The following is a 12802-nucleotide window of genomic DNA, read 5'->3' as shown; positions in this document are numbered from 1 at the left end:
TATTTTCTTTCTTTTTATTATATCTCTATGAGAAGATGAATGTCAGTTGAACATATTATGGTAATCATTTCACAGTATTTAATCAGACCATCATGCTGATAATGCCATAAACATATACAGTGATGTTATGTCAGTTATTTCTCAATAAAACTGGAAAAAAAACAGGTATTGTTAAATTGGTTATCAAAAGAAATCATTCTCGAAATGGATATATGTGTTGAATGCTACCATGTGTCTAGCTTTACACAAAACCTTTTTAATGCATTACTTCATTCAGTCCTTGGGGGAAAAAAACCTAGGAGGAAGCTAGTACCTGATTTATAGATGAGAACAGGGAAGCTTAGCAGGATAAATACATCCAGAGCATGGTGGGGCCAGGACTAGAGACAAGTTTATCCTCCTCCCAGCAGAAGCTGGAGGTGCTTCTTTCCCTACCAGGTTGTAAGAATGGGCATGTTAACCATCTTTATAAGTATTTGCCAACCTAAGAGGTAAAATGCTGTTTACCTCGCGATTCTTACATGGCTGTCTTGGATAGGATTGGACATCTTGGCATGTTTAATGTCTGTTTGCATTTATAATTTTATGAATTGCCTGTTCACTTCCTATGCCCCTCCTATTTGCTAGATTTTTATCCTCTAAATGATTTGTACACATTATAAATGTAACACTCTGTCATGTGTTGCAAATCCCCAGTTAGTTTCAACTCTGTTTTGCTTATTGACAGCAGGACTTTAAATTTCATAGGTTACGAATCTGTGGCTCTTTTATGGTTGCAGAAGTTTGTTATCCTTATCCCATTCTAGGAATATTTTTTTTCCCCTGTGGTTTCTTTCTTCCTGTTATTTCCACCTTAACATTTATCTTAGATTATTTAGGTGTAAGAAGTGAGGTAAAGATATTTTCCAAAAGGCTGCCTAGTTGTCTGAACACTACTTATTGAATAAATTCATCTTTCCCACTGATTTGAACCGTATTATCTTTCAGCCAAATTGATTTCTAGCTTTGGACTGTTCCTGAAGGGATAAAGCACTGTTTAAATTATTGTAATTTTATAATATGTTTTAGCATGTACAGCAAGTCCTCTCTCATTGAAATTTTTGAACAGTTTTAAAATATTTTGGTACCAAATAAACTTTGAAAAAAATTGTCGAGTTTAAAAACATCCTTTGGGAATGTTGATTGTGATTTTGTTCAGTTTAGAGATTAGTTTAGAAAGAATTGACAGCTTTATAGTATTGAGTGTTCCAATTTAAGAACTTCATTTTTACAAATCTTTTCATCTTCTTCAATTGGTTTTATAATCTTTTTTCATATAAATCTTGCACTTCTGATAAATTATTTCCTGGATAGTTTGGTTTTTGTAGCTATATGAATGGGATTTTTAAGATTATTCTAATAAGTTCTTTTGACATAATAAATACCTTGACTTTTAATGACTTATTACCGTCCATCATACTGTACTCATTTTTTAATAAATTAGGCTAAATTCTCCTGAGTTTTCTAGTCATTCGTTAAGTAACTTCAAATAGTGGTATCTTTGGCACCTTTTCCTGATAGTTTGATCTTTAATTTTCATATCTAATCATTTTAGCAACTACTTTCAGAATAATATTAAACAATAGTGGTGATAATTAGTCTTATTTGTTCTTAACTGTCACCGGAATTTTTAAAAAATTACCATTTAGCTTTTGAGCTGTGAAATAATGTGTTAGTCATGTTAAAGAGATACTCTTCTAGTCTTTTTAAAAGAATTTTTTATTGGATTACAAGTTAAATTTTACCAAGTGCCTTTTTAACATCTATTGAAACTGTCATACTTATTCTTTTACCTATTAATAGAATAAGAGATAATAGATTTTGTAATAATATGCCCATTGTTATGCTTCTGAGAAAATTCCTACTTGGTCACAGTGAGTTTTTCTTTTAAGGTAATGCTGAGTAGTACAGAAGTTTCTGGTTATTTGAGTATAATTGCTATTGGGAAAAGTCTACCTAAAATGACTACTTCAAAATTAGAGGTAGTCCTTTAAAATCTTTATAATTCTTTCTAAAAAGTAGACTATTGTTTTATGTAACTCTTAGTGAATTTTGATCATTATGTTTACACAGAAATCTTCTGCTTTTTTTCCAGGTTTTAAAATTTATTAGCAGATTATTCTTGTATGATTCCTCTAATTTCCTTTGGAGCAGTGATTTATTTAAAAGCATTATTGAAGAAGGAATCTTTATTTTACAATCACAAGTCCGCATACATTGGGAGCATTCTAAAATAGTAAAGTAGAAAAGATCATTTTCCATCTTTAAATGGTGCACAGTTCTCAAGTCTTCAGATTAGGAGCCACTATCTTTAAAATGTGAGATTAGAAAAGGAACTTTGAGTGTCTTCCCAGTTAATTTCTACATATTCCAAATTAACAGAGATGGTGCTGGAAATGATGCTTTTGGGCAGGGCTCACACTGTGTTGGGGGCAATTCCTTTGCTAAGTTTTGTGACGACACTAGCATGGAAGGAGAGTAATGAGGAGTCCTGTTTGCCAGTCAGTCAGTGGATCTAAGGTCCTAGACAGCTGGACAGGTACCATGAGACCATGCTGCTGTCACATACCACATATGGGGACATCAGAACCCTGGGGAACACATGCTCTGTGCTGGAGAGACTAGCCCAAGATAGGCAATGGGAATCTCAGAGTTCATAGGTCCAACAAAGCATGATGATTTTTTGGACTGTTTTGCATCTTGAAGAAATAAAATAATAATAATAATCTGGGAAGTATTTGAATTATCCAAATTTCTCACACATTAGATGCAGATAGATTCATTACACTCTTTTTCCCCCCCTTCTTTTAATATACAGCGACTCTCCAGAGAGACCGAATCTTCAAACATTTTACCAGGAAGCGCCAAAGGGCTATGCGAAGGCGAGTCCACCAGATCAACGGACACAAGTTCATGGCCACATACCTGAGGCAGCCCACCTACTGCTCTCACTGCAGGGAGTTTATCTGGTAAGAGGCTCCTTGGCTTCTCTCCTGCCATGAGTTGAGACTTCCTCTGGTTGTGTGTGATTTCAGGAGAAAACATGATTATTAAGAATTGTTTTAGAATCTGATTTTTCCCCTCTTATTCTAATATGTTGACCTAGAAACTTTAATCCCCAAACCAGCAGAAAAAAATTACACAATTTACAGATTAAGTTTTACATGTTATTTCTTTTGCTAGTCATTTTGGTAAATATGTTAATGAGTCATGAATTGGTCAAAAAGCAATAATTAGAGAGGCTAATCAATTAATAAATGGTCTGCCCCTGAAGAGGAAAGAACTATCAACAGGGTTTCTCTCAGAAGGCGTGAATCACATGATGACTTACAGAAATTAATTGTTTCAGCTACACTAAGCACACAGTGGTCTTCAGCCTTATCATATGTAGCTGAAGGTAATACTTTCAGTGACCACATACTATAATCCCTGGCATTTAAGAATTAAGATAATTAACTGTTGAGAAATTCTAGATGATTTGGAATAATATTATATATGTCACTCAAGCTTAAGTCTAAGAGGCAAACTATAATGTGAAATAAATTTAAATAGTAGTTATCTTCAGTTAGAAAGTGAAGGTGAAGTCGCTCAGTCGTGTCCAACTCTGTGACCCCATGGACTGTAGCCTGCCAGGCTCCTTTGTCCATGGGATTCTTCAGGTAAGAATACTGGAGTGGGTTGCCATTTCCTCCTCCAGTCTTCAATTAGAGGCAACATTAAACACATTTATTTGCATGGAGAGAGAAGAAACACCCCCTCACTTGCACAAAACATACACACACACCCTTCTCAGAAGGAAGAAAACACTCTTGTATTTTGCTTTTGTTGCAAACTTTAGTCATTTGGAAGGAAAGTTATGACCAACCTAGACAGCATATTGAAAAGCAGAGACATTACTTTGTCAACAAAGGTATGTCTAGTCAAGGCTATGGTTTTTCCAGTGGTCATGTATGGATGTGAGAGTTGGACTATAAAGAAAGCTGAGCACAGAAGAATTGATGCTTTTGAACTGTGGTGTTGGAGAAAACTCTTGAGAGTCCCTTGGACTGCAGGGAGATCCAACCAGTCCATCCTAAAGGAAATCAGTCCTAAATATTCATTAGAAGGACTGACGCTGAAGCCGAAACTCCAATACTTTGGCCACCTGATGCAAAGAGCTGACTCATTTGAAAAGACCCAGATGCTGGGAAAGATTGAGGGCAGGAGGAGGAGGGGACGACAGAGGATGAGATGGTTGGATGGCACCCGGGTTTGGGTGAACTCCGGGAGTTGGTGATGGACAGGGAGGCCTGGCATGCTGCGGTTCATGGGGTCGCAGAGTCAGACATGACTGAGCGACTGAACTGTACTGAACTTAGTCATTTTGTTTAAGGCAGAAACATTTGGTTCATTTCTGAATATTGATCAGTTGCTTTGTATTATGTGGGTTTTTGTGATTACTGTGGATTTTATACCTTTTAATAAGTCAGAATCCAGGCTTAGCTTATGTTTCTGGTATTTTAAATCATGAACAGGGTCTAGTCTATTATCCTTTTAAAGTATTACTGAAGTCGATTTGCTAGTATTTTGTTGATGATTTTTTGCATCTATGTTTATCAGTGATATTGGCCTGTAATTTTCTTTTCTTGTGATATCTTTCTCTGGTTTTAGTATTAAGTTGATGATGGCTCCATAAAATGAGTTTGGAAGTCTTCCTTCCTCTGCGAGTTTTTGGCAGAGTTTCAAATAGATAGATGTTAACTCTTCTCTAAATGTTTTGTAGAATTCACTTGTGAAGCCATCTGAGCCTGAACTTTGGTTTGTTGGGAGGGATTTTTTAATTGTTATTATTATGGATTCAATTTCAGTTCTGGTAATTGGTCTGTTCCGATTTTCTATTTCTTCCTGGTTCAGACTTGGGAGATTGTATCTTTCTAAGAATTTTTCTGTTTCTTCTAGATTGTCCATTTTATTGGCATATAGTTGCATATGGTAGTCTCTTGTGAGCCTTTGTATTTCTGTGATGTCAGTTGTAACTTCTTTTTCATTTCTGATTTTATTGATTTGGGCCCTCTTTTTTTATCCTTGATGAGTCTGGCTAAAGGTTTATCAATTTTGTTTATCTCTTTGAAGAACTAATTTTTAGTTTCATTGATCTTTCCTATTGTTTTTTAGTTTCTATTTCACTTTTCTATTCTGATCTTTGTGATTTCTTTCCTTCTACTAACTTTGAGCTTTGTTTTTTCTTTCTCTAGTTGTTTTAGGTGTAAGGTTAGGTTGTTAATGGAGCTTTTTCTTATTTCCTGAGGCAAGATAGTATCCCTATAAACTTCCTTCTTAGAATTACTTTTGCCACATCCCATAGGTTTTGGATTGCCATGTTTTCATTTTCATTTGTCTCTAGGTATCTTTTTTTTAATTTCCTTTTTGATTTATTCAGTGATCCATTGGTTGTTTGGTAGCATATTGTTTAGCCTCCATGTGTTTGTGTTTTTTTCTTGTAGTTGATTTCTAATCTCATAGTATTGTGGTTGGAAAGACGCTTGATATTTCAATTTTCTAAAATTATTGAGGCTTGTTTTGTGGCCTAGCATGTGATCTAGGAGAATGCATCCTATAGAATGTTCCATATACACTTGAAAAGAATGTGTATTCTTCTGCTTTTGGGTGATGTGTTTTATAAACATTAATTAGGTCTATCTGGTCTAATATTTTATTTAAAGCCTGTGTTTCCTTATTGATTTTCTGTCTGGATGATCTGTCCATTGCTGAAAGTGGTGTATTAAAGCCATCTAATATTATAGTGTTACTGTCAACTCCTCCCTTTAATGGTTGTTAATATTTGCCTTATATATTGAGGTGCCTCTATGTTGGATGCATGTATATTTACAGTTGTTACATCTTCTTCTGGGATTGATCCTTGATCATTATATAGTGTCTTTCTTTAGCTCTTGTAACAGTGTTAATTCTAAAGTCTATTTTGTCTGATATAAATATTGTTATTTGAGCTTTATTTTGATTTCCATTCACATGGAATACCTTTTTCCATCCCCTGGCTTTCAGTCTGTGTTTCTTTAGATCTGAAGTGAGTGTCTTGTAGGTACCATAGATACGAGTCTTGTTTCTGTATTCTTTCAACCAACTTCATTTACTAAATGAAGTCAGAAAGAGAAAGACAAATATCATATGATATCACTTATACATGGAATCTAAAAAATGATACAGAGGAACTTAGTTACAAAATATAAATAGACCCACAGACATAGAAAACAAACTTATGGTTATCAAAGAGGGAAGGAGGGGACAGGGATAAATTAAGGATTCATGATTAACAGACACACACACACACACACACACATATATATAAAAAATAGAAAAACAACAAGGACCTACTGTATAATACCAGGAATTATATTCAGTATCTTCTAATAACCTATAATGGAAAAGAACCTAAAAAAGAACTTATATATAATGAATCACTTTGATGTACACAAGCAACTAATGTAACATCATAAATCAACTATACTTCAAGATAAATTTTAAAAAAGAAATGACCCTAACTTTGTACACGTTAAAAAATTAAATAAAAAAAGAAAGTCTTGTCTAAACCAAAGGCCCTATACTGGTTGTTGATATGATGAAGCCTTAAGTTATAGTCTTTAGGAAACTATCCCTATTCCATGTTTAAATGAGAAAAATTAGCATCTCTGGCAACTTTGAGCCCATTTCTCTTCTTTACATGCTTCAGTTATCTGTAGACACTCCTCTCCCTGGGTTTGCCCAATCAGAAGAGTGACTGTCCATTGCTGTTTATTTCATGTCACACCATTCAGCTTCTCTTCTTTACATGACCTGGCTAGTACAGGTGTTTAGTAGGCATTTTGGGTGAGAACTTGTGATCTCAACTAACATTCTAAATGGAAAGTTGCTTGATAATTTAACTAAGTATTTTTCTACCAAGGAACTTTAACTCCCACCTACCTTCCCCCTCCCTACACACACACTTAAAATAGTGGTATATGTGTTATACATATATATAGTTAAGCATATAGACACTGGCATTCATTCTCATCACCAATTAGATATGTGAACCTGGACAAGTTATATAACCCATCAGTGTCTCTTCATCTGCAAAACAGAGATAATAATTTTATTTACATAGTAAACTTTTATGTACACTTAGAGTGCCAGACACTATTCTAAGTCTTTATCAACCCTTTTTATCTTCATGATGACCTTATAAAGTAAGTACTGTTATCATTATGCCTTTTATACATTAAGAATCAATGGCTCAAAGAAGTTAATAATTTGCCCCAAAACGCATCCAGGCCATCTGACTTTATGATCTGTGCTCTAGGTCATCCTGTCACGTGTGCTGCCTCACATGACCTTTGTGAGGATTAAGTGAGATAGTACATGTTAGCTGCTTGGCTCATTGCCTAGCACATCCTACAGGCTTAGTAAAATGTGATCTTTATTAATGAGGGTGAAAATTGTGTCACTGTCACCCAGAGACTGTTTTAGGGAGAGACAGAGATGGGAGCTATGAGCAGGATGGGCATCTTGTGGTTGTACTTCTCCCCTGTGGACTCTGGGGTGATGTGGGCACAGAGAAGAGGAAAGATGCCTCAGGTCTCAGGTCCTCTGGGCTCACTTGTTTACCTCTGTATGTATATCTGTAACTGTTTATTTCACCTTCTACACATCTTTATGTGTATGTGAGAGGGAATGCTCAGTTAGGCGGTAGAGTGACACTTCAGCCTGAGGCTCAGTCACACACAGAGAAGGGCTTATTTTCACTAAGGACTAGGGGGATTGCCACAGAGGTTGGTAGAATGAGAATTGGCAATACTTACCTGTTTTTATGATTTGGAGTATTCTAATTTGTCAATTTCCTTTTTGTCTTATGGTAACAAGCACCAGCAATGGCACCCCACTCTGGTACTCTTGCCTGGAGAATCCCATGGATGGAGGAGCCTGGTGGGCTGCAGTCCATGGGGTCGCCAAGAGTCGGACATGACTGAGCGACTTCACTTTCACTCACTTCACTAACAAGCACTTAAAAAGGACATCATCGCTGCTGCTTCTCTGAAATTTTAATTTTTATAAAGGACTAGAGGATGAAATTTGTTTTCCTTATAGGAGTTGTTGCTGAAATGTTTGACTAATGGTTACTTTTTTCTCTATTGTCTTGAACCAGGGGTGTATTTGGAAAACAGGGTTATCAATGCCAAGGTAAGAAAACATTTTTGAAAGTATATTTAATCTTGTTCCTGTGTTAAGTGATTATACCAAGAGGAAACAGGGTACATTCCATTAATATTTTCATAAATAACTCTCTGTAGGTCAAATGAGACCCCATAACAGCATTATCACAACTTGATCAAATTGACATTTATAGACTACTCCATCTAAGAGCAACAGAATACACATTCTTCATAAGTTTCCTAGGAAAATTTACCAACAGAGACCACATTCTAGGATATAAAACCAACTATAACAAATATAAAAGAATCGAAATCCTAAAAAGTATCTTCTCAGACAGCAGTGTAATTAAACTGAAAATCAATAACAGAAAGATAATTAAAACTCTTCCAAGTATGTGAAGATTAAGCAATATATTCTAAATGGCTCATGGGTCAAAGAAGACTTAAAAGGAAATTTTAAAAATATTTTAAATCCAATGAAAATATAGTTTATCAAAGTTTGTGAGCAGTGAAAGCAGTGCTGAGAGGAAAATTTATAGTATTAAATGTATAGATTACAAAAGAAGAAAGATCTAGAATCAATCATCTAAGTTTCCATCTCAGAAAGGAGAGAAACTTAAGCCTAAAATGAGTGGTAGAAAATAAATAATAAAAATAGAGTGGGAAACAGTGAAATTTAGGGAAACAGTAAAGAAAATCCACTAAATCCAAAGTTGGTTCTCTGAAAATATCAATAAAATTAATAAACCTGTAGTCAAGCTGACTGTGAAAAACACAAATGCCTCAGAATATAAATTTTTTCTATGTGAAGGATTCCCTCATATAAAAAGACCAGTTAGTTCCCTGGGCACTTTCAATTCGGTTCTCCTGAGAATTCAATCTGATGAAAGCTAGATTTGTTTTAGACTGTAGTGCTATTTACTGACTTGTCATCTGTCTTTATGTATTTAATCCTGGAAACTTTCATATGTCTTGAAAGATCTTAAAAATGATGTGTATTTTTAATATTGCTTCATTGCTGTTTAATGGAAATTGGACTGTGTCTACACTCTATCAGTTATCTAAATGAAAATGAAGAAAAAGTTATTTATAAAGTTCTAGCTATTCAAACAATTGATTGAGTCATTCTGCAAATACTTAATGAATGCCTACTTTGTTCAAGTCATCATGCTGGCTGGGAATCCTGAGTACCCTGGAGGCCATATGTGGAACACTTTAAATGAGGGAGGCCAGCTAAAAGTTTAGGAGATCAGAGGAGGGAGAGAGTTTCAGTCTAGAAGGGAAGTCATGGGGAGTGTGTTTCCATGGAAGAAGCATTTTTAAAAATCGTGTCCTGTTATAAATTTAATTTAGTTAAGTGATAGGAAAGGAAGATATCTTAGGAATTGAGAAGGACAGGGACAGTGTGTGGATGAGGGTGAAGACTTACTGCAGGAAGTGCAACTAGTCTGGTTTTTAATGGAACAAAAAACCATCAGAGAAGAAATGTGACAAGTGAGTATGGGTGGGCTTGAGAAACCCTGGAACTCATCTGGAAAACTTCAGCTCTGTTCTGACTGATAGTGAGACACGGCTGAGTGCTTTAGATCCTGGGGCTGAAGATACCAGTATCATACTGTGAGATGATTCCTCTGGAGGTGGGCACAGGACGGATTAAAGCCAGGAATGATGATATTGGTTCCAGACTTGAGTATGAATAGTTTGAGCATGAGCAAAGGCCTGGGTTAGGGTGAGGGTAAAGAGTATTTACCCTAGGAAGGACAGGAGCACAGGCTTCCCGTGAGCCCAGCATCTAAATGAGGCCAGAGTGGCCCTTGTTACTCTACTGAAACTGCCTGGGCTGTCAGCCTCTGATAAATGTGTAACTGCTGGATTTAATTCCCTAGTGTGCACCTGTGTTGTCCACAAGCGCTGCCATCATCTAATTGTCACAGCCTGCACTTGCCAAAACAATATTAACAAAGTGGATTCAAAGGTAAGAGAGCAGTTTGCTGATTGTCTACACATGCTTCTGTGTGCACAGTCTCTCTCCCTCCCTCCTCCTTTTTCTCTCCCTCTCCGCCTCTGTGTCTCTCCCTCTGTCCCTCTTTGCTGCACCCCCCACTCTCCTTCCATACTCCTTGAAGCCAACGATTGTATCAGAATCGAAATGTCTCTCCTTTTTATATTATGGCATTGTATTCCTATACTTGCTTAACTTAACCTGTCCTTAAGATAATTCCATTAGTGATCAGCTGGGTAAAAGCTCTAGGGATCAGTTCTTCTAATTTGAAGAGAGATTTGGAATTGTGAGAAGTTCCCTGAGTTTGGCATTGGATGACTGGTATTTGAATGTAGAATCCAGCCTCTGCTAGCTAGTTTCTCTCTCAGCCTAAATCAAAATAGGATCAATACTGCAAGATACAACTGATGTGATAAATATGTTGTTAACTGTAAATTGCACTCCCTAAATAAAGTGACTGTTGGCCCCTTCCAGCCTCTCAAGGAATTTCAGGGAAGATGTTTATTTATACATAAATTCTTGAACTTCACTCTTGCCATTTTGCTTCCAGCTGAGGTGGGTATAAAGCTCTAAATTCTGAAGGTGGAGGGCAGGTGAAATATTACCAACAGTTAGTGGTAAATTCACAGGTGCACGGAAAAGTCTGGCTCCGAATTGATGGTCCTTTACAGGGTACAAACCAGGATTGCTATAGAGTACACTTAGAGGCGTGTGTTCTTTCTGTTGAGAAGGAGGCCAGAAAGGTTTCAAGAGGAGTAATATTATCCCACTTCCTGTTATGTGTGGCTCTGTTGTTATTGCTTTAAATTTGATGTAGACCATAGAGCATATGCCTAATCTAAGTATTTGCGGAAAATAATATGTGAGATTACACCTGATCCAAGAAGTGATTGTATGTGACACAAAAGCAGAATCTTTGCACGGAGATACCAAAAGGCAAAGACAGGCAGAGGCTGGAAGGGCGAAATAAGATCACCACTTTTGAATGTCACTTTGGAATGAATTCCTTAGGTGGTTCCATGTCCTCTGGGTACCACCCTCTGCCCTGTTCTCATGATATAATCAATTTTTGGAAGAATTTATGATGACATAAGTGTATGTAGTCTATAAAAGGCTTGTTTAATCCTGAAGTTCACAGGTTCTAGGAAATGGACATAAGTGTGAGGGGATTGGTAGGGAGAGACACACAGCTTGAATATAAAAGATGAAATGAAAATTCAAATTTCTTTTAATCTCCCAAGATGGAGAACAATCTTGTATACCACATGCTTCTGTCCAGTCTTGCTCTCTAGAAAACATGCTCAGTCTGCATTGTCAGGCCTGGGTAATTCACTGCTGCTGAGCAGTAGCGATGTACCCATCTCAGGTGTTAGAGTAACACTATGAATTTGGTGGGCTCCTGTTAACGGTTTTCGCAGAAGGTGTGGCGTTTCAGCTCTCATCCTCCTGTTTCCTTTTTACAGACTGCTGAGCAGAGGTTTGGAATCAACATCCCACACAAGTTCAGCGTCCACAACTACAAGGTGCCGACGTTCTGCGACCACTGTGGCTCCCTGCTCTGGGGTATAATGCGACAAGGACTTCAGTGTAAAAGTGAGATGCTGGGGTGTGGGGTGGCTGCTTCCTCATGAGAACACCTCGCTGTGAGCTTTCCAAATTCTGCAGTTCAGAATCTGACCTAGAACTGATGGTTTTAGATCCTTTATAAACAAACATCTCTGTGACCCTAGATCGAATGTGCCCCTTGTCAGGCATGTAAAGAGAGCTGCACTTGATCCACACATTTCCTCACTACAGCATGTTTATGCAGTTGCTAAATTAAATGTCCCATCTTCTTAGCGAGCCTACTGGCTATCATCTGTTCAGTGCTGAGTACAGGCTAGTCATTGTATATTTCAATAGGTATATGAAAGAGGGAAAAATGGCATCTGGTCAGAAATGGGAGATAGTAGGAGGTGAGGTGGTCAGCAGAGAAGGTTGGGTTATTGGTAAAGAACTGGCAAGAGAGTTGGTCTGATGACCTCACCAGAAATAAGCAGAAATTGAGTTACAAAGGCATAGCTGGAGCTGCCCTATGTCTTCTCAAAGAGCTTGATAGAGATTGGAGGGAGGGTAGGTGGAATGAAGGACTCTTCAGCTTTGGCCCCATGTGGGCTTGCACTTCAACAGGTATGCCCAAGGGAGCCTGAGTTTTGAGCTTTTGCCTTTGCAAAGGGTTGGGAAATGGGGGCTGATCCCTGTCCTGTTAGGAGTTGAGAGGCCTGGAGTCATGTCTCACTGTTTCTGTAACAGTCTGGCTGTTGTGGGATGCACTGTCCCCTGCTGAAATACATGTGAAATTCAGCTTAAAGCCTTAGGCACATTCTAAGTCACCAGAGGAAGGCAGAGTTCATGTCAATAAAACTGGGCAACTTCCACTGGCTGGAATTACCAAAGCTGCTTCTATTACCAAAAAGGGGCTAGTCCCTTGTTTTTAAGAAAGGCCAATTCTTTTGTTTCTCCAGAGCCCCGTTTGATTATTATTTTTTTCATGTGTGCTTTGTGTGTGTGGGCTTCCCTGGTGGCTTAGACGGTA

The 12802-nt window shown here is 37.4% G+C and overlaps 1 protein-coding gene across 1 annotated transcript in view; it reads left to right on the top strand.

Moving 5' to 3' along the window:
• Window positions 1–12802, top strand: part of PRKCH (protein kinase C eta) — a 233848-nt gene that overhangs the window by 119351 nt on the left and 101695 nt on the right. The window contains exons 3-6 of the mRNA XM_055436882.2: window positions 2858–3008; window positions 8219–8253; window positions 10112–10200; window positions 11691–11820. Of these exons, the coding sequence (XP_055292857.1) occupies window positions 2858–3008; window positions 8219–8253; window positions 10112–10200; window positions 11691–11820 (405 nt within the window). The remainder of the gene's footprint in view (window positions 1–2857; window positions 3009–8218; window positions 8254–10111; window positions 10201–11690; window positions 11821–12802) is intronic.

The sequence above is a fragment of the Moschus berezovskii genome, chromosome 9, assembly GCF_049115385.1.
Source record: "Moschus berezovskii isolate FMDL1 chromosome 9, NW_MosBer_1.0, whole genome shotgun sequence".
NCBI lineage: Eukaryota > Metazoa > Chordata > Mammalia > Artiodactyla > Moschidae > Moschus > Moschus berezovskii.
Note: the sequence above shows the minus strand (reverse complement) of the source record. Positions and strands in the feature narration are given on the sequence as shown.